At 50.4% G+C, this 26,906-nt stretch overlaps 2 protein-coding genes across 21 annotated transcripts in view; one reads left to right on the top strand and one right to left on the bottom strand.

Annotated features, from left to right (window-relative positions):
* The first annotated feature begins 2,662 nt into the window (after window positions 1–2,662).
* Window positions 2,663–17,446, top strand: TCHP (trichoplein keratin filament binding). Of its 2 annotated transcripts, none has more exons than XM_069558234.1 (13): window positions 2,663–2,862; window positions 4,310–4,503; window positions 5,352–5,562; window positions 6,341–6,397; window positions 7,943–8,011; window positions 8,654–8,827; window positions 9,607–9,719; window positions 9,908–9,974; window positions 11,197–11,369; window positions 12,814–12,895; window positions 14,207–14,392; window positions 14,947–15,090; window positions 16,109–17,446. In XM_069558234.1, the coding sequence occupies exons 2-13, from the start codon at window positions 4,310–4,312 to the stop codon at window positions 16,139–16,141; spliced, it is 1,503 nt and encodes a 500-aa protein (XP_069414335.1). In that variant the 5' UTR covers window positions 2,663–2,862; the 3' UTR covers window positions 16,142–17,446. The 2 variants fall into 2 exon arrangements, with proteins under 2 accessions (XP_069414335.1, XP_069414336.1); XM_069558235.1 differs by having other exon boundaries at window positions 2,736–2,862; window positions 4,310–4,514.
* Window positions 17,447–21,335: 3,889 nt separating this feature from the next.
* Window positions 21,336–26,906, bottom strand: part of GIT2 (GIT ArfGAP 2) — a 42,123-nt gene continuing 36,552 nt past the window's right edge. For 16 of the 19 annotated variants that reach the window (XM_069558214.1, XM_069558220.1, XM_069558229.1 and 13 more), the window contains 2 exons: window positions 24,984–25,047; window positions 21,336–24,478 (listed from right to left, as the gene is read on the bottom strand). In XM_069558214.1, the coding sequence (XP_069414315.1) occupies window positions 24,266–24,478; window positions 24,984–25,047 (277 nt within the window). In that variant the 3' untranslated portion in view covers window positions 21,336–24,265. The remainder of the gene's footprint in view (window positions 24,479–24,983; window positions 25,048–26,906) is intronic. The other 3 variants (XR_011250009.1, XR_011250010.1, XR_011250011.1) reach the window with 1 other exon arrangement.

The raw sequence follows: 26,906 nt of genomic DNA, 5'->3' as shown, positions 1-26,906 counted from the left end.
TCTACTGGCCTCTTTTAAGAGCTGTATCTGTAAACCACACACTTCTGGAAAAGCAGACTGAAAAGAGGTTCACAAGCTCTGGAAGGTGGATGTAAATCCTGGCTCTCGTGGTGCCGGCAAGAGATTTGCTTGACCTCTCAGAGTCTCAGTTTCCTTATCTGCAGAATGAGGGCAGGAACCTCACCTGCTGGAGGGAAGCTTACTCAAGAAAATACATCTAAAAGCATCTGGCACGTGGTAGGTATTCAAACAATGTTAGTTCCTTTTTTTTTTTCTTTTTGCTTTCCTTCAACACCATCTTTCCCTTTTTCTCTTGGAGAAAAATTAGGGGCTCAAAGTTGGGGGGACTCTACTCATTCATTCTCGATGAATATTTATTAAATGACTACGCTGTGCTGGGCGCTAGAACCATAGCAGGGAAGGTAATGATTCCTAACCTTGTGGAGCGGCAGAGCAAGTTCAGGCCCTGGAATCAGACAGAGCTGGGTTCAGAGCTGGGCTTACCACCTACAAGCTGTGGTTCCTTGGGCAAATTCCACAACCTACAAGCTGCATTCCTGTCCCAGAAGATAGGCCAGAGGGTATGGCCTGGGGCCTCAGGCTTCCAGGACAAGGTCAGTCAAGCCCTAGGCCCTTGATCCCAGCAGTTGAGCTTGTTTGGTCCTTTAAGGCCATTATACAGATGAGGCAACTAAGGCCCAGAGAGTGGAAGGCCCTTGCCAAGAGCTGCAAAACCAGGACCTGAAGGCTCGTCTCCCACAGCACAATTCACGCATTTCTGAAGTTCCTATCACACTCAAGAAGGCCTATCAACAACTATTTATTAATCAGGCTCTTTTGCTATGTGGATGGCTCTGGCTGGGCTGAGGAGAGTGGGTGGCTGCTTCCCTTCTCCGCTGTGGACACAGGATGGGTGACTGGCCGTGAGCTTGGCCCAAGGGGTTGGGACCAATCACAGGCTAACTCCAGAGGATCTCACGCACAGGGCAGGGCAGGTTCTGAGGGAGATGTGAGAGGGACTTCCCTGGTGGTCCAGTAGTAAAGACTCTGCGCTTCCACTACAGAGGGGCGCAGTGCAATCCCTTGTCAGGGAACTCAGATCCTGCATGTCCTGCATGCTGCCAAAAAACTAGGAAAAAAAAAGGGGGGAGGTATGCGAGCGCATGCTCTCCTGAGATGCACCAGGTGCTCTGCTCCCGAGGCCGCTCCATTTAAACTTTCATTTCCTCTCATAAGGGCAACTGTAGAAAGCAGCCCTGTCGGTATTCTTATTTAAAGCTAATCTGAGGCACAGTAAAACTTTCAAGACTTGCTGATCGGAATCAGGCAAAAGAAAGGTGTTCAGAACACTCTACCGGCAGGATCTAGGAGAGGTTTTTAGAAAGAAGATGTGAAAGCAAGGAAATCGTTTGATTGGCTGTAACTTAAGAGGTTGCCTTGTTTGGGAAAGCCCAGTTGGCTGTTTGTGAGTGCTAAGTTTCATTTTCTCCAGTTTGGGTGCTTTGGCTCTGGCCTAGGTTTAGGTTGACCTGCATCGGCTACGGAGGTGTCACAGCCTTCCCAGTCTAATGGGCTCCTTTTTCAATTACTTGAACATTCTTATTTCACGGATGAGGACACGGAGGCTCAGAGTGACGAAGTGACCTGTCCAGACCACACGACTGTTGTGGTGGAGGCTGCAACAGAGGTCACTCTGTTCAACCAGACTTTATACTGCATCCAGGGAAAACAGAGAATTGAATAAAAGAAGGAAGCGGGCGGGCGGGCCTTCCCTGGTGGTCTGGTGGTTAAGAGTCCAGCTTGCAATGCAGAGGACCCAAGTTTGATCCCTGGTTGGGGAACTAGGTTCCCACATGTGGCAGAGCACCTAACCCTACAAGCTACAACTAGAAAATGGGAGTGCCCGCGACTAAGACCCCAGGCAGCTAAATAAATAAAATTTAAATAAAAAAAGGAGGAAAGGGTGAAGGAAAGAATAAATGAAGACAAAAATGGGAAAATGAAAAGAGCCTGAATAAAAGAGTTAATACTTTTGCTTTTCATTTATTTTTGTCACACTGCAGAGCTTGTGGGATCTTAGCTCCCCAATCAGGGATTGAACCCAGGCTCTCGGCAGTGACAGTGGGGTGTCTTAACCATTGGACTGCCGGGGAATTTCCAATCTTTTAATTTCATTTTTTAAGAGAATAGTTGGTACATAGAATGATACACGTAGCATGTGAGTTGTAAAACATACTAACAGAAGGAACACCCTTGAACCCACCACCATCCTAAAACAATAGAAAGTTGCCAATAGCTCGAACCTACTTATATCAGCGGTTCTTCGAGCTGGCTACACCTTGAACACACCTGAGGGGCTTAGACAACCACAGAGTGCTCGATGGGGTTTGTCTGGAGTCCGGTTTGGACATCTGGATTTTTCAGAGCTCTCCAGATGATTCTCTTGTGCAGCCAGGTTTGAGGGTGACTGGCTTATAATTCCGTTCCCTATTATATCCCTCTGATTTTCCCCGACGCTCACCTGCCTCCCTCAGGTAGCCATCATCCTGAATTTGGTGTAGTGAATGGATTCTTTTCCTTAGACAAGCGATGTCTGCGATTGAGCTCCCGCCCACCACGAGGGGGCACCGGAGAAAAACACAGACTTCTTTTCTTGCTCTGCGCGCCGAGTAATCGCGCTGCAGGAGGCTTGGCCCTCGCGGCGCTCCATCGCCGGCCCGTTGCCTCGGCAACGAGCGGGGAAACGGCCGGCGTAAGTGCAGCGCTGTCGGAGAGGGTCGCCGTGGCCCGGGCAGGGATTATTTGGGGCTTGCGGGACCTTGGGCCGGGGCAGTCTTGGGAAACTCCGGCGCGCAGAGAAACGTGAGTCGGGGGTTTGGGCTCGGTCGGGGGCCGGCGTTGGGGTCTGGACCCTCAGAGCTCTGCCGCAGTCGGCTCCGCGCTGGCGGGAAGCGCGCCCGCCGTCCCGGGACGCGATCGCGGGGCGCCCGGGGCTTCGGCTTCCAGTCCTCACTCGGCTCCCCGCGCGGCCTGGGTCCGACCCTTTCCTCTATAATCTCTTTTGTTGTATGTGGCTGAGAGAGGGATGCGACTTGTTCAGAGAGCCTCCCAGCTTGTTGTTGATGGTTCATCTGGGGCCGGAATCTTCACTTTCCTCAATCCTCGTGCAAAGATTTATCCGCAGGCGGCCTATGGGGCAAAGAAAAATGTCTGTCAGGCCTGCCACAGTCTGAAGACAGATCTGACCTGGCAGTCTCAGGCTAAGCTTGACTCATAGACGCAGATCATTTTCCTCCCGGTTCGGAGGACTCTGAGTTTGTTTATTTGCCAGAAGCTCCTTGAGCACTGTCACAGCCAGGCACTGTGTAGACCCTGCACCTGGGGCAGCTTTTGGACCGGGAGTGGTTGGGGGGAGGTGTCCGGAGAGACTGATTCTGCTTTTGAGTCTCCGGCCGTGTCCCCAGATCGCTCCCTTGACCCGTGCAAATTGATTCTTCCCTCTGGGTGGTAGTTTCTCCATCTGTAAAAAGGAGGGATCTCCTTCCATGCTCATCCAGAACATTACCAGGTGTGACACCTGGAGATAGCAACCCACTCCAATATCCTTGCCTGGAGAATACTATGGACAGGAGCCTCGTGGGCTACAGTCCATGGGGTTGCAAAGAGTGGGACAGGACTTTGATTTCAGCAAGCGACTTTCATTTCACTTCACAGCCAGGGCATGTTGGTCCCAACAAGTACCATCTTGCAGTCTGCAGAGCTTGGGCCCTCATCCCAGGCTAACATGAATTAGGCTCCCAGCTCCTGTTTAAATTTCCTCTGCTTCCTGGCTTTGTGATCTTCAAGTCATTTTACCTCTTTGAACTTCAGTTTCCTCAGCTGCCAAAAACAGCAGGGCGCTAGTAACAATGAAAAAGGTCATATAAGTCAAGGGCTTGGCCCACATCCGCATGCCTGCAGTTATCCTCTCTGTTACCTTAGGCAGAGCACAGAAACCCGCCGTGTGCCAGTCCAGTGTCGTCAGCACTGGCTCCCTGTCTCTGCACTGCCCTTACTGATGTCAGGCTCACAGCTGGGTGCAGTCCAGGCTTCTTCAGCTAGATGATTTGGGGTCCTGGTAGCAAGTCATTTTTAAAATGCTGGTGCCTGGGAGCCTGCACTGAGATTTTTTTTTTTTTACTTAATTGGTCTGCCTTGGGGCCCAGGCTCTACCAGGCGATTCCAGTGTGCAGCCCAGGGTGAGGACCGGGCCTCAAAGGGGTGAGGAGCTGCAGCAGGCTCCTGTTCTTAGCGCTGCTGTTCTCCTCAGATGGCACTCCCCACGCTGCCCTCCTCCTGGTGCAGCCGGCGGCTCCCAGATCAGCAGGCCGCCCGACAGCGCCGCCAGGAGCAGGAGGCGCATCTTCGGCAGCAGTGGGACCAGAACAGCCGCTACTTCCAGATGTCCGACATCCGCAGCTCCAAACAGGCAGAGTGGAGCTCCAGGGCCTCCTACCAGCGGAGGTAACTGTGCGGTGAGCACCTTCCCTTAGGGCTGGAGGGCCCCCTACTGCCGGGAGATGTGACTGACTCAAGGACCTGGGGGAGGGTGGCTGGCCGGCGTGGATACTCGCATGGAAATGTGATGATTTCCGTGGATACTCGCATGGTGATGTCTTTCCAACTGGAAACTGAAAAGAAGGTCAGCAGTGAAGTAACACATTTGACTGAAAAAGATAAGATGATGAGACGTGTATGTAGAATCCGGAAGTCCCCTGGTAGCCCCATTTCCCCAGGAGGGAACCACCATGAACTGTCTGGTCCGTAACCTCCCGTACACTTCTTCATCTGTGTTTGTGTGTAAATATAGATACAAGCATACACCCATTTTTATAGAGAGAGATACATACGAAAACACGGAAGTTAAAAGCGTGGGCTTTGAAGTCACACAGACCTAGCTAGCAATTCTGACTATGGGCTTTGGAGTCGGACAGACGTAGATAGCAATTCTGACTGTGTCACTTGCTGTATGAATGAGCCTCAGTTTCCTCATCAGTGAAGTAGGGCTAAAACAGAACCTAATTTATAGGATTTATGTCATGACTACTATAAAAACCATCCAGGTTATGTAGTACATGGTAACTACTCAGATAATATTACCATGTGCATAGATACGCCTCTTGTACATTTCCTTGCAAGAACAAGATTCTATTATGCATAGTGATTCTATTACCTGGCCTGTTCACTTTGGCTGGAGGACGCCTTCCCAGGTCACCATGTTCCATGTGTCTCAGCCTGTCACCCACACAGCCAGCCATGTAGCCCCTGTGCAGCTGGAAGCATCCAGGCTGATGGTGGCCCCTCTTGCCCAGCATGCATGCTTACCAGCGGGAGAAGATGAAGGAGGAGGGCAGGAAGCGTCTGGAGGCCCGACGGCAGAGACTCAGGCAGCTTCTGGTGGAGGAGCAGGACTTGCTGGCCGGACAACTGGAGGAGCTGAGGCTGAGCATGAACCTGAGGGAAGGGAGAATCCGGGAGCAGCACGGGAACCTGAAGGCGGCCCGAGAGGAGCAAAGGAAGCTGGTAACTCCGCGTAGCTCTTCAGCAGGGTGCGAAGCCCGAGTCCCCGGCCTGTCGGTGAGGCCACGAGGCGTCTCCCTCAGGGGCCGAGATGGCAGTTCACTACAGAGCCAGCTGAGAAAAGTGCTGACTCTGAGTCGTTGTTCGTGTGTATTTTCCAGGAGTCATCTTTATTCTCTTGGGCCCCTTAAATCATTATATCTGAGTCCCTTTTCTTTATTCTAGTTCTCTGGTCCCATGAAAGGCTGGGACTGGTATATTTTAACTTAACTTCCAAAGTAGTCCTGTGTAGTGGTGGTCTCTAAGCTGTGTTTTTAAGCCTGCTGTATATTTTGAAGTAGATCTTTAGCATCTAGGACCCATTTGTAGCATCAGATTTTGGCCCCTTTTTATCACCATTATAAGAGTCATTTGTGGGAACTCCCTGGTGGTCCAGTGGTTAAGACTCCATGCTCACTGCTGAGTGCCCAGGTTCAATCCCTGATCACGGAACTAAGATCCCACAAGTCATTTGGTGTAGCCAAAGAAATGAGTCATTTATCAGCACCTGATTGGTGTCTGTTGAGAGCCAGACACCTCCTGAGGCCCGAGGGAAGTCTGAAGGGCAGGTGCGGTGCTGGCTGCCAGTGGAGGAGCTCTTAGGCTCACCTAACTTCACTGTGGGTTACCTGAAACATGGATGGATTGGAAGAGCGATGTCAGTCTCCCCTCTTTGTGTTTTCTTGGCAGATTGCTGAACGACTTTTGTATGAATTCTCCCCTCTTTGTGTTTTCTTGGCAGATTGCTGAACGACTTTTGTATGAACACTGGAAAAAGAACAACCCCAAACTTCGAGAGGTGAAAACCAAAGAGATCCTCCCATTGGTTTGCCTAAGTAGATGAAATCACATTGCTCGCCTTGTTTCTAAATTTGCATCTTGTGCTGGGATGAAAGAGATCACTCCAGCCGCTTTGGAAAGAGGCTCCACACAGAAGATCTGGTTCATTTGGTTATTTAACATCTACAAGAGGCTGCAAGAGGTTGGGACATCTGATAGGAAGGGGGAAACCCAACAGTGGAGGCTGGGTAGGCAGATGGGGCCGCCTGGGACAGCCTTGGGTGGCCTTCCCCTGGAGGCACCCGGGAGCGCCTGCGAGATTCTCAGCAGAGGTGCAGTGGGGCCCTGGCTGCATTTTGGGGAGCAGTAGCAGGGTCGAGGGGGCGGGAAGGGGTGATGTCAATTGAGGGGTTGCAGCTGCAGCCCAGGTGAGTGATGGTGGTCAGAACTGGAGTGGCAGGAGAAAGGGGGCAGACCCACAAGACTTTGGGGCAAGGAGAGAAGGGGGCACTGTGGCTGGGGTGACATCATTCAGCAGAGATTGGGCTACAGGGAGAGAATCCCATGACAGGAATCATTAATTTAGTTCAGTTTACAATTTGTGTATATATTTGTATTTAGTCTCTTAAGTCGTTATCTGACTCTTTGCGACCCCGTGGACTGTAGCCCACCAGGTTCCTCTCTCTGTGGAATTTCCCAGCAAGAATACTGGAGTGGGTTGCCCTTCCCTTCTCCAGGAGGGTCTTCCTGATCCAGGGATCGTACCTGGGTGTCCTGCATTGGCCGGCAGATTCTTTACCGTCTGAGCAACTTATTTGGTGGTGTTAATTTATGTGCACGTAACTACATTTAGAAGTTGCCCGTCATAATAGAGTATCTGGCTGCTCTGGTATGCCATGTGGTTAGCACTAAACCTCTCCTTGGCCACTTGTAGATTTCAGGGGCTCCTCCGAAGTCAGGTACTCAGTTGTTTATTCAGAACATTCAAGTTAGTGGCAAATGTTTATGTTTGTAAGTTGAGAAAAATTTAAAACTTGTATGAACAATTTTCCAAACAAAAGCCTTTGGACATTGTTACGATTCATTTTCTGATCCAAGAGATTCTTTAAACCCAGATCTCTTATTAATAATCCCAAATTTGTTGCATCCATTGATACAGGTGGTGTGTTTTCACAGCTGCTCCTTTGGAGAGGGAGGTTTGGGGAGCCAGGCAAAAAGCTGAGTCTGCTCCTCACCCAGGTCCTGCTGCCCTGGGGCCTAATAGGCGTTAGACCCACCACAGTTGCCTTTGAGGTTGGATTTCCATTTCAGTGTCTGCTCAGCTCCAAGGGGACTGGGCGGGAGAACATTTTTTGATACTTTGTTCCAGTTCTTGAGATGGCTTAGAATCGCCTGGTCCTTTGGTTTTTTACTGACTTGCATTTAGACTATGTATGGTGGGGTCACCATGCACTTCCTTGTAAGATACCTGGTCACATTCCAGGCCATGGTGCGGTGCTCAGCAGTGAACATCCATCCTGTGAGCCACTGAGGAAGTTTATATTTTCTGCCTTCTCATCCTCAGATCGAATCGGACCTTCACAAGAGGCATGTGATAAACGCTTGGGAAACGCAGAAAGAGGAGAAAAAACAGGTGTGGTATGTGCTGGGAGACTCTCGCCAAGTCTTTGAATTTGTTTCTTGTTTTCCATCTCAGTGACTCCAGTCCAGAAATAGACCTTTGCTCGGTTTACTTAACACCTGTTAAAATGGAATGTCTGTTGCTCTTGCACAGACAAGAATCCCACGTGACCCCTCTCGGGACAGAATAAGACCAGGTGTCCAGGGCCGGCTGATGATAGATGGAGTATGCATCCTTAAGGGTGTCCTGTTGCCAGTACCCTCTGGATATGATTCACATCATAAACTCTCAACCCGGGTTGACAGCAGGACTTCTGGTGATGGCAGTCCACACTTCGTGGACCCATTGCTTTGCCTCTGGATTCATTTTAGAAAGTGCTTTGTCGACTTGTGAAAGGGAAGGAACCCGGTGTTCCTGATTCCCTGCCCCGTGGTGGGCACTGTGCTCCCAGCCTCGTCTCTGAGGGCAGCACCACACCCATGGTTCCCACCGTGAGAGCTGAGCCCGGGCCTCACGGCGGATAAGCGCACAGCCTGCTCAGGTGTAGACGTGTCGGAGTGAAGAACGGGCCCTGCGACCTGCTGACCAGCGGTGAGGTCTTCACTGGCTCCGTGTTACAGATGCTGACCCCTACGTTCCTTTGGCTCCATGCAGCAAGAAGCCGCTGAAGAGGAAAAGGAAAAACGATTTGAAAATGAGTATGAAACGGCCCGCCGGGAAGCGCTGGAACGGATGAAAGTGGAAGAGGAGAGGAGGCAGCTGGAGAGTAAGCTGCAGGCGGAGGTGCTGCGCCAGCAGATGGAGGAGCTGAAGGCGAAGGAGATGGAGGTGAGGCCGTGCCCCGGCCGCCAGGCCTCCTCACTTGTAGCCGCTCATTGTGAGGAAACAGGCATCTAAGAAGCTGCTCCGCATGGAGATGGCATCCGGGAAGTGGTTCTAAGAAGGGGAGCCACACTGGGTTCTCCTGACATGTGGTCTCACCAGTGGTTCTTCCACACTCACGCTGTGTGCCGGATTCTTGAACCCTAGCCCTCGGGGGATCATACCTGTCCCCGCAGATGTGGGTAGAGGCCTGCTGTCTGAGGGCCTCTGAGACCCCGGAGTTCAAGGGCGCTTGGTAGACTTGACTTAGTCTGATGAGCCAGCCCACAGCTCTCCCCAGCTAGTTGTTTTGGGGTCTCGGGACAAACCATGAGGATCTTTGGTCCAGGAGGCTGTTCCAAGAATCCTGTGCCCAGCAATTCTGAGGGGAGCAGCCCCCCTCCCCCAGGCCTCAGTGATTTGAGAACTGGGTCCTTTGTGCCCAAGCACTAGACTGGCTGCTGGGAATACAGCTGGGGGCTGTGTCAGGTTGGGGAGAGAGAGGTTCAGTTGCAGTAAGCGTGGGCAGTGCAGGGTCATGTGGGGCAGGGTTTCATTCTTGTCGGCGGGGTTGGGAAAGACCCAGCCGGGATGACTGAGTGAGCTGGGCCAAAGGGCTTAGTGCCTTGAAAGTGGGAGGGGATCCCGGGTACCAGGTGGCCAGGCTGCCCTTGTTGCATCGTGTCTGCTAGAAAGGGAGATGAGGGATGACGAGCCTAACTGGGTTTGCTGTCCGGTAACCACAGGCCACCAAACTGAAGAAGGAGCAGGAGAATCTGCTGAAGCAGCGCTGGGAGCTGGAGAGGCTGGAGGAGGAGAGGAGGCAGATGGCAGCCTCGCGGCAGAAGGCAGAACTGGGGTACGCGTGGGAAGGCCCCCACCCTTCACCTGCCCATCCCAGACCAGCGATGCCTCTCACTTTCTCAGGCTTGCCCTGTTAACCCTGAAAGCAGAAGGGATACAATCTGTAGAAAGTAACAGTCTAACCTCTGCAGAATTCTTTATGATCATAAACATTAAAGGTAACCCATATCTTCTCATTTCTAGACGCTTCCTGAGACACCAGTATAATGTGAAGCTCAGTAGACGCACACAGCAGATCCAAGAGGAACTGGTCAGTCTGAAGTGACAGCCTGGTGTCGCTTGTACTTTCTTTTGAAAACCATGTTTTTCGTTGCTTAGTAACGGGTGCGTTTTCATGAGAAACCAAGGGTCATCCCCTCTTGACCAGCAGCCCTCGCAATCCCTGCCCCTCCCCAGAGGTGTCTGGGTATACATCTTTCTGGATATACAGTTGATCCCTGAACCACATGGGGGTTAGGGGCACTGACCCCTATGGAATTGAAAACCTGTGAACTGTTGTTTCTGCCTCAGAAACAAAGGAACTGATAGAGACTGATAAATGACTCCCTGAAGGGCAGGAAGCTAAGATAGTTTGGACAGAATCAGGACTCAAACCCCAGCTCTTTTGAGTCTGCACACTGTAATCTCTAGTCAGACGCTTCTCCCCCACTTAGTTAATATAAAGATCTGTAAAGGGAACTCCGCTCAGTACTCTGTAATTACCTATATGGGAAAAGATTTTAAAAAGGAATGGATATATTCCATTATAACTGAATCACCTGGCCATATACATGAAACTAATACAATATGGTAAATCAACTATATTCCAAGATAAAATAAAAATTAAAATATTAAAGATCTATAAAGTAAAAATACAAGTACTATCCTTATTGACAAAAAACTGTGGTTAGTGGACTCGCCCAGTTCAAACCCACATTGTTCAGGGGCGAGCCGTCCACATTCAGGGGAGTGGTGGGTTTGGGGCTTCTTGGTTTCGTTTTTGAATGTACTTGATGTGGCATTGTGCAACACAGTACCTAACAGTACACCTCAGACCTCAAGACCAGTGTTCTTAAACTGAGCTTGCCCTTTCTGGCTAGCTCAGTGTTTCTGGCAAGTATTTAGACGGGCTCCCTCGCTGAGATGGGACAGGAGAGATCTCTCATCCTGGCTGGCTGTCCTCTCACAGGACAGCTGCAGGAAGCATTTTGAGCATTTCTGTAGCTTGCGTCCTCTGCAGTGGCACTGCTTGCAAATTGTGCTCTAGAAAGCTGGGCTGCCAGGTGTGTCCGAGGGCAGGCTGTGCGTGTGGTGCAGAGAGTCTCTCCTGGTGGTGGGCAGAGAAAAGCTCCTGGGTGTTTGTGGCCTCTACAGTGGCCCTGAGTGATCACACCCTGCCTTCTCTGGAAATGGCCCACGACTTCCCAGAAGACCTGCGGTCAGGGAGGAAGGCTGTTACCTGCGGTAACTGCGCTTCCTCGTCTGTCCTCTAGGAGGCGGACAAGCGCATCCTGCAGGCGCTGTTAGAGGAGGAGGAGGAGAACCAGCGTGTGCACCAGGCCCGGCGGGAGCAGGCCCTGGCCGACGTGGCCTGGATGAAGCGAGTCATTGAGGAGCAGCTGGAGCTCGAGAGGGCGCGGGAGGCGGAGCTGCAGATGCTGCTGAGGTGAGAGGTGGCATCCTGATGTCCCCGCGTGCCACGGTCCCCGCAGGTCAGCAGGTCACCATGAGGGTTGTCTGCTGCTGTTGAAATGCCCGTCCTTGTTCCTCTGTCCATCGTTTGTGAGGTGCACACCTTTGCTAATGGACCTAGCTTGTGGGTGTTTCCCTTGGGTTATGTAAGGTGGAAACCACTGGGGTTTAAAGTAAGGATCTGTTCATCTGAAATCTTAGAAATTTGAAAGGAAATTGTTATAAATTATGGAGACATTGAATGCATCTTCAGTTCAGTTCAGTTCAGTTCAGTTTAGTCGCTCAGTCGTGTCTGACTCTTTGCGACCCCATGAATCGCAGCACGCCAGGCCTCCCTGTCCATCACCATCTCTCGGAGTTCACTCAGACTCACGTCCATTGAGTCAGTTGATGCCATCCAGCCATCTCATCCTCGGTCGTCCCCTTCTCCTCCTGCCCCCAGTCCCTCCCAGCATCAGGGTCTTTTCCAATGAGTCAACTCTTTGCATGAGGTGGCCAAAGTACTGGAGTTTCAGCTTTAGCATCATTCCTTCCAAAGAAATCCCAGGGCTGATGTCCTTCAGAATGGACTGGTTGGATCTCCTTGCAGTCCAAGCGACTCTCAAGAGTCTTCTCCAACACCACAGTTCAAAAGCATCAATTCTTCGGTGCTCAGCTTTCTTCACAGTCCAACTCTCACATCCATACATGACCACAGGAAAAACCATAGCCTTGACTAGACGGACCTTAGTCGGCAAAGTAATGTCTCTGTTTTGAATATACTGTCTAGGTTGGTCATAACTTTTCTTCCAAGGAGTAAGCGTCTTTTAATTTCATGGCTGCAGTCACCATCTGCAGTGAGTTTTAGGCCTATATAAATGAGTCTGGATCCTAAAACTCCATCTGGTAGAGTGAAGTAATGGAATAACAGGTAACGCTTATTGAGCACTTACTGTGTGCCAGATGCAGTGCTGAGTGCATTATGGTCCTCCTCCTGTTTAATCCTGATGTCCAGGCTGGTGCTAGGCTCGCAGAGTACTTGGGCCACAGATAGTCAAGGCCACTCACCTGCCCGGACCACAGGGTGAGCTAGAGGGGCCGCAGAAACGTGATAGCAGAGCTCAGCCGCTGGCGTGCCCCTCCTCCTCTCCAGTCCCAGTGGTTTCATTCACTTCTGTGTTTAAATGTCCTGGGTGCATGTCATCACCAGTGCTTTCTGTAAGGAGAGGGAGTGTTAAAAAAGAGAACTTGAAAGTGCTTGCAACAGTAGTATTTTCTGTGAAGTATCCTTACCTGTAATCCATTGAAAGTTTACCTGGAGGTTGACCCCGCAGAAAGTGTACATTACCTGGCGCCCTGGAGCCATGATTGTTCTTTGGTTCTCTTCTGCCACTGGCGGTGGTAAGGAGCCCGCTGTCATCCGCTCTGTGTCTCCCTAGGGAAGAGGCCAAGGAAGTGTGGGAAAAGAGAGAGGCAGAGTGGGCCCGGGAGAGGAGCGCTCGAGACCGGCTGATGAGCGAGGTAAGCCCGGGAGGGGCTGCAGCTCGGCCGGGCAGGTGTCTGGGGTTGGTGACCATGTGTTGACCCTGCCAAATGCTCAGGGAACAGAGTCCCCTCAGGTTATTTTGTCATCTTTTATATCACCATAAAAGTAATATGTTTATTAGAAAAAAGTTTCAGTATAGAAAAGTAAAACCGAAAAGTCACCTAGACCCCTATCATCTCCACAGCCACCATTTATTTCCTTCTGTGCTTCTGTTTCTATGCATAACATTTTTCCTACATATTACTTACTATACTGAGCTATTTGATTTCTATCACTTTAATATATTATTATATCTTCTTTGTAAATATCATTTTGATGACATATATCACGTGGGTAGACAATAGTTTGTTTTTCTATTCCTTTTGTGGGTCCATTTTTTTCTAATTGGAGCCTTTTAAGAAACACTGCGATGAACACCTGGTGCAGAAGCCTTCTCCATATTTAGGATTTTTTCTTGGGGTGCAACACCAGAAGCGGACTAAAGAACGTGACTGTTTCATTTGCCATTTAGAAGTAGTCTGTTATAAGACACACCCCAATTCAAAGGAAGTCTTTTGGGGGAAGAAACCCTTTATTATCCATGTATTGAAAGTTATCTTAAAGTAGTTTAAAATGGATCTTGTATTCTGTGCATGCCAGCATGCTACATTTTAGAACCTGTGGGAATGTGGGTCCCAGCTGGTGCTCTTTTGGGAATACCAGATATTCTCCAGCATCTTTTGACTTTTTTCCCTCCCATTTAAAACATCCCTCCTTGTTGTGGCCACTTGTCCTGTCCAGAGAGCCTGGCTGTCTGGAATGGCAGGTGGTTCCCGAGACTGGACCGTGTTCTGGACGAATCCTCCAGAATCAAGCACAGCAGGTTTCTGCTGCTCTGAGCAGTGAATTCACAGCCACAAGGTTGGCGGGATGACCCCGACTCCTACCTCTGGCTGCCTGCGTGGCTCATGGTTCTTGCTTTTTCTGGCACTCACTGATAGGGAGTGAGAGTCATCTTGCGGATGTGTGTCTGTGGGGATGGGGCTCCACCCCTGCCTGCTTCCGTCTCTCTGGTGCTTGGCTGTCCCCACACGCACCGTCCACGTGAACCTTGTGTGTGATGGGGACATGTGGGAAGTACAGCCAATTGTCTGGGCTGACCCTGTAGTAGGCTTGCCTGGTGCATTTGGGCCTGAGGCTGAGGATTAGGCTGGTGTCTGTGTAGCTGCTGAGTGGTCCACGGCTGGTGGAAGAGGCATCTGTTAAAGTCTAACTAAGACCTCCCCTCTTCTTTCTGTTGAGGATAGGTATTGACCGGAAGACAACAACAGATCCAGGAAAAGATTGAACAAAACCGACGGGCGCAGGAGGAATCCCTGAGACACAGAGAGAAACTTATTCAGGATCTTGAGGCGGCAAGAGAGTCAGCTCGTCGTGAGAAAGAGGAGAGTGAGGAACTGAAATCGGCCAGGAAGCAGGAGCTGGAAGCCCAGGTGGGGCTGAGCCCTGGGACGAGCGCACAGGCAGCAGGCCCTGCTGGGGTTGCTGCGCTGTCAAGGCACGGGGCTCAGGGGCCCTTGACTTACTTCCACAGCCTGGCCTGGACTTTGTCTAGGAAGCCCACAATCAGGAGCTCAGGGCATCCATTTTTGTTTCCCACTGGAACCTTGACCCTTCTGGTTGTAGGTCCAGCCCCGCTCCAGGTCCTCCATCTCCCAGGAAAGCAGTGCTTACTGTGCCTGCCCCTCACCTCTTTCCTGGTTGCCTCTGCAAGCACTTGGCTCTCTGGCCCCAAATCTCTTTTATTCAATTCAGTACCTAACAGTTAACACAAAAGAATCTTCCAAACACGTGGCCACATCCAAAGTGTTTCACAAGGTACATATGACCACACACATAACCTCTCCGGGTCCACAAGCATCCTTCCCACGAGGGCACTGGTGCTCAGTGCTGATGCTCCAGTGAGGGGAACCCAGGCTGTCCCTCGAGATCGGAGGCAGGGTCCTGCCCGTGGCCCGTCCAGGGTGACTTTCCTCTTGGTGCCCAGGTGGCAGAGCGGCAGCTGCAGGCGTGGGAGGCAGAGCAGCAGGAGAAGGAGGAGGAAGAGGAGGCGAGGCGGGAAGAGCAGCTCACGGCCGCCCTGCTGCAGCAGGAGGCGAAGATGATGGCCAAGCAGGGCTACCGGCCCAAGGTAGGGAGCTGCCCAGCCGGCCCTGCCCTCCTGGTCCCCCGCTCACAGCCCCGGGCACAGGGCTGCTTCCCAGCACCTTGGCTCTTCCTTGCTCCTCTTCCCGTGTGTGTCTTCCTTTCCTGACCGGTAGGGAGCCTGGACGCGGTCTGTTCGATCCTTCGTCGGGCCTCAAACAGACCTTGCAGCAACTTTGCTCTGGCTCCTGCCACTGCAGCCTGTTGACTGAGGTCCCGACTGCTCTGCTGGTGCCTGGCGACCCTGTCTGGGACAGAGCAATCTGGGAAGAGGTTTGGGGCGGCTGGTGAGGGGGGAAGGTGCAGTGGGGCTGGGTCCTAGCTGTCGGGACAGCAGTGCCCAGCTGAGCGGGTGATCGGGACCTGGGTCCCTTCCTCTCCTGCCCTCGGCACTGTGGTCACCCCCTCCCTGTCGTCTGGTCCTCTCCTTCCTTCTTTCTCTGTCTCCCCACGTACTTGAATGACCCCTGGGTCAGGACCTCAGGGGAGCACAGAGAAGCGAGGGCCATCACCCGTGCTTTGGGGGAGCTGATGAGTAAAGGACCAGGGAAGTGACGGAGGGCTCAGCAGGCACGTTGCTGCTGTCCCTCCTTGACCAGGGCCACCCTGGCACTCACGTGCTGCCAGACAGAGGCCGGCTCCTCTGGTCAGAGACTCTGGGAAGCTGATGGAGCAGAGCAGGTCGCACACCTGTTGCAGAATGCCAGTGTCCTAGCCAGCCGGGGCTCTCGAGTGCAGGGAGCAGCGTTTTCTAAACTTCCTCTACCGTGGATCAGTGCATGTCTCAGATCAATGACTCACAGAGCCACGTGAAGTGTTACTTAGGGCTGGTACTTAACAAATCAGAGTGCCTCATTTATGGCTTAGGGTCGGAGACTTTTCAGCTGTAAAATGAAAACAGCCATTTATAAAATGGCGCTTTTAGCTGTTTCTTGAGATGAGATTAATTTCTAATGCTCCAGCGACTACTGACTTAATCAGTCTTATGTTTTCTTTCTTCTCAGCCTTATGGACATCCCAGAATCGCTTGGAACTGACTTAGTTGGTACTGGAAGAACAAAGAGTGAGGATGGTGAGGTCTCTGCTATGCTGCCGCCAGACCATTGTACAGGCTCTGTTCCAGTGTTCAGGTCGCTGTAAAATAGTTGAGTGAATGTTCAGGTCCACGATTAAATGGCGTGAGGGTCTGGCTGGACTTTAAGCTATGATGGCTATACAGGAGGCCCTTTCCTGCTTTTTATATCCCAGAAGGGGACTTGATAGTCACACGTTGACAGTGCTGTCACAGCCTTGTGATATGTTGATAAATAATGTTAGATTCTAAATTGGTGCTAGGAGTTATAAGTTGTATTCCATGACAGGCTACGGGTTTCCTGTTGTCTCACCTCTAATTGTCCACCTCCAGTGAGGACTCTTAATTACAGATAGGAGACAGGTTTTTCAGTTTTTAAAATTGCCATTTAAATTTGTTCTATTGAAAACAAAACTTGTGGGTCTTGGTCTAGTTTATTATTTTCAGGGTTTATTAATTTAGGTCCCCAAACAATTATGTCTTGTTTTCTGGAAGAAAAGAACTATGAACCCTAAGACAGTTTGGTGGCGTCCATTGATGCTTTCTGAAAAGGTGGTGAGAAATGAGTCTTTCCTCGTTTTAGAAGTATTTAGGTAGAATTTGCATAGAGCCTTGTTGGGGGTGATGGGTGACCCCAACATGTATGTAACTGAGCCTCAAAAGGTCACCTGGCTGGCTAACCTTTTGGTAGGACACCTTGGGCCTCTAGTGTCTTGGATAGGGCTCAGCCATGTGCAGCCTTTTGAGATTTATGTCCCCAGAGGAAGGGGCATTGAACCTGAAGAAACTAGATCAGACTCAACTGCAGATCAGCCAAAAATGTCTCTTCTCACTGTCCTATCAATGTGACATAGTCCTAGATTAATCTCTATAAATAGCTATAAGTTCCTTGTGGCAATAATCATATTTTTATGACTTGTATTTTTTTTCACATTTTTCCTCTGAGATTTCAGTTTTCATTATATTGTGCTCAAGATTCCATATCTCAGTAAATTACAACTAATTACAGGGCTCTGTTCCAGGTTATTAAAAACCAGAGTTTATTAAAAAATCCCGAGTCTCAGGGTGGCACTGCCTTTCATTTCTATTGTGCCATAAAAACAAATGGAGCTGAGAACTACATCCTTAGCCTGGTTTTCATTTTCTTGTCTTAAATTTCTTTTGACTATGAACCCCTGAGCACTGCTTTCATTATGCATGTTCATATTTCCTCCTCTCAGATGTTCGTTAATTGTGAAATAAAGTTCTGGTTTGATGGCACTGCTTCCAAGATTTTGTCACTGTTGCTTTTAATAACTGCTGCAAAGTGGGTTGTATAGAATGATAAGAGTTTTACTGATTTAATCCACATCTCTAACAGGTCTGGATACTTTCACTTTCTTGTGTCAGTGGTATTGTCTCCGTTCTCATTTCCACTGGAACCTCTTCTAAGTAAAACTACAGGGAATTACTAGCAGTCATACATTGTCCGAGCTCCAGGATAGAACTCAAAATGGACAGAATGTCTGGTAAATAGGCACTCATGTATTTACTGATTATTTTTTATTTCCTTGAGATTTTTGTTCGTGAAGCCTGGCAGCAGTCTTATTAGCATTCAAGTTTATTACAGGGAATTCCCTGGCAGTCCAGTGGTTGGGATTCTGCAGTCTCTGTTACACTAGTTCTCTACCCTAATATATTTAAATGTTTCCTCTCTGAACTGGGCCTCAATCTTTGTTTCCAGATTTGGAGCATCCACTGTCTCAGCTATTTCTGGTGTAGCACGTACTCTTCTTAGCTCGTAATTATTGGTTGCATATATTGGTTTTATTATTTTAAGCAACTTTTCCTACTTACTGTAAAATTAACGATTTGTGGATCATTCTACAGTAGATTCTCCTGCACGGTTCAAGTTGTTACAGATGGTGTTGAAGCCACTACTCACATGTTCCGTATGTGAATGATTTTCACTCTTTTTGCTCACTCAGCACATATATCCTCTCTAGGGAGGATGTGCTGCTAGGCCTGGGGAAGTTACAAAGCTGAACAAGAACAGGGACAGGAATCAAACAAGTGCACGAATGAGCAGATGTCCCTGGCAGGCACAGAGCCAGCTGTAACTCATGGGGCTGAAGGAACCATTTGTGCAATAAACATATTCAGTGCATCCGTATTTCCTTATGGGTAAATTAATATTTACGGTTTTGACAATCTGTTTTGGGCTGCACTGGGTCTTCACTGCTGCATCCAGGTTTTTTCTGATTGCGGCCAGCAGGGTCTACTCTCTAGCTGTGGCGCGTGGGCTCCACAGTTGCGGCTCGCAGGCTCTGAGAGGGCATCGGCTCAGTAGCTGTGGCCCGCGGTCTCAGCTGCTCCCATGTGTGATCTTCCCAGACCAGGGATTGGACCTGTGTCCCCTGCACTGCCAGACGATTCTTCACCACTGGGCCACCAGGGAAGTCCCATAATGAATTTTTTTTTTTTTTTACAATCTGGGTTTTTAGGTAGTTTTCAGTCTTCATAAAATACAGAGCATCATCATAATACCTTCAAACACATTAGCATCAGCAGTGCTTGCTGACCGTGATGAAATTTGGCCATGAAGCCACGTGGAATTTTATTTTAGGGAGTCTGACACCATCGTGTCTTCATTTTAGAGGGTTATTTACTTTATGACTTAATGTTATGATTACTCAAAAGTGCTAAAAGGTAGGGAAAAACCTACCTCAAAGGATATGCTGCTGCTAAGTCGCTTCAGTCATGTCCAACTCTGTGGGACCGCATAGACAGCAGCCCACCAGGCTCCACGGTCCCTGGGATTCTCCAGGCAAGAACACTGGAGGGGGCTGCCATTTCCTTCTCCAATGCATGAAAGTGAAAAGTGAAAGGGAAGTCGCTCAGGCGTGTCCAACTCTTCGAGACCCCATGGACTGCAGCCCACCAGGCTCCTCCATCCATGGGATTTTCCAGGCAAGAGTACCAGAGTGGGGTGCCATCGTCTTCTCCGATATAAGCATGTAATTAAAAAAATTTTTTTATTAAGACTTTATACCTTAAGTGTTTCATTTTGGGGTGCTAATGTAAATGGTATTATTTATTCATTCTAATTTGGCTTCCAGTTTTTTCTTTTAAAAACTGGGATTCTGTGAACATCCTGACATAATTTCAGTCGCATGCATTTAGGATCATCTCTAGCTAGGCAGCTGGAAGGCCTCTCTCTCAGCCTTCCGTGATGCTGACATGAAAGCCACGCTGTGATGCTCTCCTTGCAGTGTGGTAGTGGTTTCTTTCTCTCCCTCACTTTATTTTGGTTATTAGCTGGTTTAAAAGGCTGCAGTTCCCTTTTGTTCATTTTCTTGCCCCTAAATACCCAGTCCTCCATTTCTGTACACACTGTGTAGAGAACACTGCCCTGAACATTGAGACAGCTGAGTTGGGCAGTGTCCTCCACTCAAAAGATCAGAGTCTGACTTGAGCAGTAGTTTCCACATGTCTCCATTTGATACCGACAGAAGAGAAGAGAAATACTTATGGCAAAAAAACAAGGAATTGGAAACCAAACACAAGCTCAGCCACCCAGGTGTTCAACATTCCTTTAGAGCCCCCAGCACCCACGGTGGGCAGAGACCAGCATCCCTGCCTTCCCACCCTGATGCTCCAAGACCAGAGGAGTGCCTCTGGGTCTGCCCCCCACCTCTGTCCAGGGTGGAGCCATCCCTCACCTCTCCTGCTTCCAGAAGGTCTGCCGTCCACTGTGTTCCTGCAGCCCACACCCTGGAAGCTCCCCTGGACAGTGAGAACCCTGTGGCTGAGCACAGGCCCTATGTGCTGACCCGCACCACCGCCACCACCAACTGGGCTGTTTCCTCATCTGCAAAATGGGAGGTCGTTTCAGTTGTGACTGTAGGAAATTGCACTTAGCCAGGGACTGCCCACAATAAGCGCCTATATAGGTAATTATGTAGGCAATTCAGCCCCTCAGAAAGGAAGGGGGCTGGGTGGGGTAGGGAAATATCGGAAGAGGTCCTGGGAGGGGAGGGCTAGGAGAGGGAAGCAGATAGCAAGGTGTGGGGCAAGAGGGGCCTAACAGCTACTCTTAGGCCATAGTGGGGTGCGTGTGTGTGTGTGCAAATTGTAAGACCAAGTTAGATTTCAAAACTACCCTGTCTGTAATGCATTGTGGGCTCCTGATGAAAGCAGGGTCTGGGAGAGAGACGGTCCTTCCAGTTGGTCCTTACAGGATAAAGGTGAGAGGAGGCTAGGCCAGGTGGGAGGGAGTTAATTACCTGGGGTTCTGAAAGGCAGAGGTGGAGAACTGGCGGGCGGCAGGCCATAGGCAATGCTACAAGGACCAGGGAGGAAGGGAGAGAAGCCTGAGAGGGGACAGACAGAGGGGGAAGACGAGTCCCAAGAAGGGAAGGGGTAGGGGGGGAGAGGAGTTTCGGGGAGCAGCTGCACTGGGGTGGGAGATGCGCTGAGAATTCTGGGGAGTGTGGTCAGGGAAACTGTGCTTGTAAGGGCCTGGGAGTGGGGGTGGGAGGATGAAGCCCAGCTTCCCCAGACCTCCCCTTGTCCTCAGCACCCCCTCCGCCAGGGAGCTGCTGTGTGGTGAGCTGCCGCGTGACCCCAGAAAGCTGTGGAGTCCATGCCATCTCGATGGCTCTGGCCACGGGGACAGCTCCTGGACAGCCTCTCGGCACGTCACCCTCAGATGGCCCCCAACCTGTCCCTGTGGTGAGGCCAATGGCCTCTGTGTAGCCCCACAGCCAGTGGACAGTCCTTTCAGTCGGTTATTTCATAGACGCTGCGGGGATCCTGGCACCTGGGGCTCAAGGGTAGGACACAACTTCTTGGCAAAAGAAGACTATGCCCCGGTTACTCACTCAGAGGTGACAGCACTTATGCTTGGCCGGCTTTCGCCGAATTTTAAAAATTTAACGTGAGGAGTAAAGGCCTCACTATCAGATACCTGGAAGTGACCCCATGATGCAGAACCTCTTGTTAAGAAAGCTGTCTGCTGAGCACAGAGGAGGACAAGGCCATTGACAGAGCTCCCAGGGTGGAGGCACCTGCAGTACCGCCTCTCATGGAAGATGGGTTTCCATGGGGACAACTTCCTCAGAACTTTGATCGAGTATCTGGAAACATCAGCTAATTGATGGCAGACACAGTACCCCAAGGACACTTACAGAGCCTGTTTATTGCATAACTAGCAGGCACAAATTCCAAAACGGTTTTACAACACTTACAGGGTTGAACAATAATTACAGGGATACGAATGTACAATGAACAGGAAAAATAAGTACAGAATCATGGGTGACATGGAGAGAAGACACTGGGATAAAAGGCATTTCATTTTTCCTATGCAGCATTTTCTTTTGGAAAATCAAGGTGACCTTCAACTGGGACAAGGAAAGAAGGAAGACCCTGTGTGGGGAGCTCAGGGTGGCTGCAGGGGACAGACTCAAGCCCGGCTTGCCCGGGTTCTGCAGCTGAAATCGCTGGGGGAGTCGGAGGACAGCTCCTGAGTTGTGCGTTTCCAGTTCCCATCAGTGAAATGCTGTGTTTAGTCTTTGGGTCCGAGTCGTCGTTCTTTGGCAAATAAGAACTATTTGTGTTCCGAGGCAGAGGAGGACTTCAGCGGGAGGCGCTCAGGTAGAGCTGCCTCCCGGTCATTCTCCTACCTGTGTCCTCCCAGCTCCTCAGGGCATCTGAGGGGGCGGGGATTTGAGAATCAAGGGGAAGAGGATGACATGACAGAGCTCAGACGTCAGTGTAAGGCCTGGGAACCCATGTGCAAAAGGTGAACGGCTGCTCAGACGAGGTGCGAACGTCCACAGGCCCCGCAGGTCTCTGACCCCAGCCTCGAGGAAACGCGCAGGGGGCTGGAGGAGAAGGGCCCCCTCAGGCCTGTCGCTGGGTGTCACTCCACCTGGGAGCTTCCCTCCCCGAGTGCTGGCACTGTGGGTCTGCAGGGCGAACTCCTGTGGTGTGCTCACGGCTGGGCATGCTTTGCTGGCCCTCATGTTCCTTGACTTTCTCCAGGGGCACGAAATGACACCCCCCACTCCAGGTTCTGAGTATGCCTGTGAAGACGCCGCTTCACCCACTGCGGCAGCTCATCATCCAGAAGGCCGTCCTCCCGATGGAGGAGGCCAAGGGCGCCGACCCAAGACTGCGCCAGGCCTTGCCCAAGGAGCCCATGTTGGCCAGGAAGAGGAGGGACAGCCCATCTGTGCAGTGTGCAGAGATGGTTCTCAGACGGTGCCTGAACTGGAGGTAGAAGACCTCCTTTGATCTGACAAGAGCGTGGCACTTAGGTTTGTGCAGACAAGCCTTGGAGACATGGACCCTTTCCCCACGCTACTCAGCAGAGCAAAAAGCCGGGGAACGCACCCAGCACAGTGACTGAGTAACCAGACACCATCACCAGCCTCCTTCCAACAGCATTCAGTCAGGCTACAGAGGTGTTTGTGAATCAAACAGTTCTGTGAAAATACAGGCTTACCGAGCATGTTTTGGGGCAACTGTGATGATTTTGACTTTTCCATGTGTGTGAACGAGCGCTATGGGACAGAACAGATGGGTGAAACAAGGACCAATATCAACTTTAACACAGGGTACGGCAGCCCTGCAAAAGGTAATAGGGCTCAGAGGCTAAACCCGGGGAGGCCAGGGAAGCCAGGCTTCGCGATCCACAGCAGAGCTGGGAGCCAGCAGCCTCAAGGCCGCAGCATGCCCACACGTGTGCTGTGAACACGTTTAGACGAGTCACCGACGTTTACAGATGGAGAGATGGCACAGAAATATCTGATGTCTTCCGACAAGTCAAAAGCTTCGGCAACTCCAGGCCCGTTTTATTTACACGGCAGCCTGAGTGGAGCTGGGCAGCTGCTGTCCCCACTGACATGCCGTGGGCTCCCCGCTGTCCCTGGCACCTGGCTCACTTCATTCATTGTCACTACCGCCTGGCCCCGCTGGTTGAGGTCAGGGTCTGAGCCACGCCCACACAAAACAGCGGCCACGAGCAGGAAGGAATACACTTTTAGCTTCCAGAACGACCCAGCTCTTCTTAGAAGGCAACCTCAGGGCATCCCAGACCTTACACCTGCAGGCTTTTGTAGCCTTGGGATCGCGCACAGTCACCTAGAGCGCTCTGCAGGGACTTCCTGAAATGTGATGTCTGATGCTGAAGTACCAGCGACGAGGTGCCAGAGGAGAAGCAAACCCCGGTGACTGTACGCATCTTACCTTATCCAAAGTCCTTAAAGGTGGTGAGATGTGTGGGGCTGGTCGTGTGAGAAGGCTTTAAGCGGCTAAAGGAGTGAGGGGAGGAGACCATTTCTCTCGTCACAGTTTACGGCAGTGCTGTCTGAATGGGGTGAGCTTTGGCTCATGGGACTGGGGGTCCTCCGCCTGTGCGTGACAACGTTGCCAAGGCACACAGGACATGGGGATGAGTGCTTATCGCTATGGAGACTTCAGGGTGACCGTAAAACAGAAACGGACAGAAGACAAGATAGGAAAATCAGCTGAGAGAACACCGAGTGTGGCAGGACAGTAAACAGATCACTTCATTGTTTCCCCCCAAGAGAGACTATTACGCTAGTTTCAGAAAGTGGCAAAGTCCTTTCTCTACACGCCTGCTTGGAGATACCCCGAACTTAAAGAGGTTCTGCAGTAGAGCTTGGAAAACTTGCCTATTGCACAATGCTTGACAGGGATTAGACAACTCTCTCCAGAGAATGTTTCACTAAGAACCTCACTTATAGTCTCGGCCACAGGCAAGGAGTCTGAAGGGATGGAGAAGGTCTAACAAACTTTAAACAACGAAGCTCTGCTTTCGGGTGTCTATGGTCGTTAACTCAATGGTCACGGACAGCACGACAGAACGTCAGAAGGTAAACTGGCAAACAGGCACAAAATAAGGCAAGTGGGTTAAATTAATAGTCGAAAATTTGTTAGAAAACATGCAAAAATAATACTGAGTTTTCTTTTTAAAAAGTTTTAAACTTTCATCAAATGTTTGTGTCTGCAAAAATCGCAAGAGTTCCATGTCTAAAGTGGAAACCGGACTTGGAAAAGGAAACAGAAGGGCCAGCCCTGCCGTTCAGTTGTTGTTCTCTTTGGTGGTGATGGTGACCAGCTGCTTGGCGGCCTTGGCGATGTCGTAGGCACACTGGATGACCTGCTGCGTGACCAGCTGGATGTCCGTGGGCGGGCCCGGGTCCCCCGGGAGGGTCTTCTTGCATTCTGACTGCAGTCGGTAGGCACTGGACGTCAATAAGCGGAGGGAGGTCCTCACCATGTCGGACTTGGGTTTCTAAACAGAAAAACAGCCGTTCGCCATGGACTGCAGGGCGGACACCTCCGAGAACAGGGACAAGCATTCCTCGGAAGACAACTTAAACTATTCTGCAGTGAATGGCAGTTGTGTCCTGCATGTTTTTACTGGGGATGTGTGAAAGACCACAAGTTTGGCAACCTACAGCATAGGAGATTCTGGGGGCTCTGACTCAAAGTTCAGAGTGCACGCAGTATATTTAGCAGTATGCATTTACTAGTGCTATTCTGAAGCAGTATTTGAAAAAGTATTTACATGGGTGAAATATTCCAGATAAAATTTTTTTTCTATTAATGCTTTGCCTTGCAGCATTTGGCTTATACATTCTTGTCTTATTAAACCCAAACCAATAGCCCTATATGGCTGTTTGCATATTTAAAACTCTCCGTGCTACAAAAAGATGAATGTAATGTAAAGGTCATCAAGAAATTTCTTGGAGCTCATTGAAAAGGATCCAAACCAAGTTAAGCAGGGAGTGACTTACTTTGGGGAATAACGCTGCCATTTCTGTAACAGCTACATGTATCCTCTCTGAGCAGGGAATATAACTGCAAGAATATTGAAAAGGTTATTCAAAGACAGCAAAAATAATTCAGAGACAGAGAACACTCAGACATGAATACGTTTCCATTTACACTCCCGTAATAAAGGGGCTGAGGCCACAGCCAGCCTGCTGTGGATCCTACACCAACACAAGGCACTCGGGGATAAACCCAGGGTCCCCATCCTTCAAAGCTGATTCCATCGTGTAAAAACAGCCTCCAGGTATGGATGCAGGCGACACGCATAACAGCCTGGGGGAGCCACAGAAGACTGAGATCACAACATGCGCTGAATGGATTTGTACATCTTAAAAAAATGACAAACTTCCCAGACTGCAGCAAGTACCATACTGCGATCTTTGAAGCCAGAAAGCAGCCCCAGGACACAGGTTTATATTCTTGAAAGAAACACAACATAAGCATGTTTTTCTGGTCATTTGCAACACGAGCGGGGCACTTCTGAGTGGGGTGAGATGGGAAGTGGAGCGTGGGGCCCGTCAGTGGGAGAGTGCCAGGGGAGGGGTGTACCATGTTATCGAGGACCCTAACAGACCGTATGTGGGAAGGTGGGGAACGTTCTGCTTCATGTAACGACGCAATGAAGGAGCCTGCTGTCCAGGCCGCGGTGCTGAGCAGAGGTACTGCACAGCTATAGCATGTGAGGCAGGAGGGGCATGTGATAAACAGGATGCCCCAGGGAAGGGGAGATGAACGGTTATATGATTTTCACGGAAGGAGGCTGAGAAATCGTGTAGGTTCCTCTTTCTCTCTGACGCTCCTCCAGCCATCCACCCATGAAGACTGATTCTGCTCCGGTAATAAACACTGCCCACTCCTCTCCTGGTGCGGGGAAATGACGCCACTGGGAGAAGTCTGAGCTGTACAGCAAAATGAAAAGGGTGGAAAACGGGGAGGTGAACGTGACATTGCCAGGGACACGGAGACTGCAAGAGACACTGGCCCAGCTTTCTGTGGAAGGGAGCACAGAGGAAGAGGGAGGGGCAGTATGGTGCTCCTGGAACAACTCCTGTTTGTGCAGAGGCATGAAGAGAACTTCTTCATGGAAGCACTAAACTTTGCTGTTGGTTAGTCGCTGAGTTGCGTCTGACTCTCTTGCGACCCTATGGACTGTAAGGCCACCAGGCTCCTCCGTCCATGGGATTCACCAGGTAAGAATACTGGAGTGGGCTGCCATTTCCTCCTCCAGGGGATCGTCCCAACCCAGGGATCGAACTCACATCTCCTGGATTCTTTACCACCGGGCTACCTGGGAAGGCCAAATTTAGCTGACCTACTCAAAAAAAATGAGGTTTTCATGTATTTTGATCAAATTCTGCTGCTTTCCACAAATTCAGTGGGATGATGTTAAACAATGTGTCTGGAGCAGGCCAGCCACCACCTGAAACTAGGGTCAACTTGCAACTGCTAATAACTTACCCGAGAGGAAAGGGGTGGGTTAAAACAGGGGCCAGGCCCTTCTCTGCAGCTGGAAAGAACTCTGTGGGATGCTGTTCTGCCCAGACTGAGCAGGTTTTTCTTTCAGGAGCAGAGAATGATTTGGGTGATGACTAGACCCACTTTTATTTGTAAACAACTTGCTTACTAGACATGCACATGCACACGTGAGGGAGTCGGGTAAGAAATCAGGTTCATTTCAGGAAACCTATGGCACACACTCCTCCCCAGCAAAGCAGAGCAGCCGGGAGAATCTGTTGCCAGTTTTGAGGCAGCTTCTTTCACCTCGAGAACTAGGAATGTCACCACCCCAAAGATGCTGTCATTCTATCTCTAGATGCAGTTTTATTCAGAGCATTTCACGACATCAAAAATTAAAAACACCATATAAAACAGGCGAGACGCATGGA

Source organism: Ovis canadensis, chromosome 17, assembly GCF_042477335.2.
Source record: "Ovis canadensis isolate MfBH-ARS-UI-01 breed Bighorn chromosome 17, ARS-UI_OviCan_v2, whole genome shotgun sequence".
Lineage (NCBI taxonomy): Eukaryota > Metazoa > Chordata > Mammalia > Artiodactyla > Bovidae > Ovis > Ovis canadensis.
The sequence above is the reverse complement of the archived record's forward strand: the minus strand, read 5'-3'. Positions and strand labels throughout refer to the sequence as shown.

What these genes read in the sequence shown, in the direction of transcription:
- TCHP (XM_069558234.1), top strand. Translation starts at nt 4,310, where the DNA reads ATGGCACTCCCCACGCTGCCCTCCTCCTGGTGCAGCCGGCGGCTCCCA. An exon ending in AGGGCCTCCTACCAGCGGAG is followed by an intron (nt 4,504 to 5,351) that starts GTAACTGTGCGG and finishes CCTCTTGCCCAG; the next exon opens with CATGCATGCTTACCAGCGGG. An exon ending in GAGCTGCAGATGCTGCTGAG is followed by an intron (nt 11,370 to 12,813) that starts GTGAGAGGTGGC and finishes GTGTCTCCCTAG; the next exon opens with GGAAGAGGCCAAGGAAGTGT.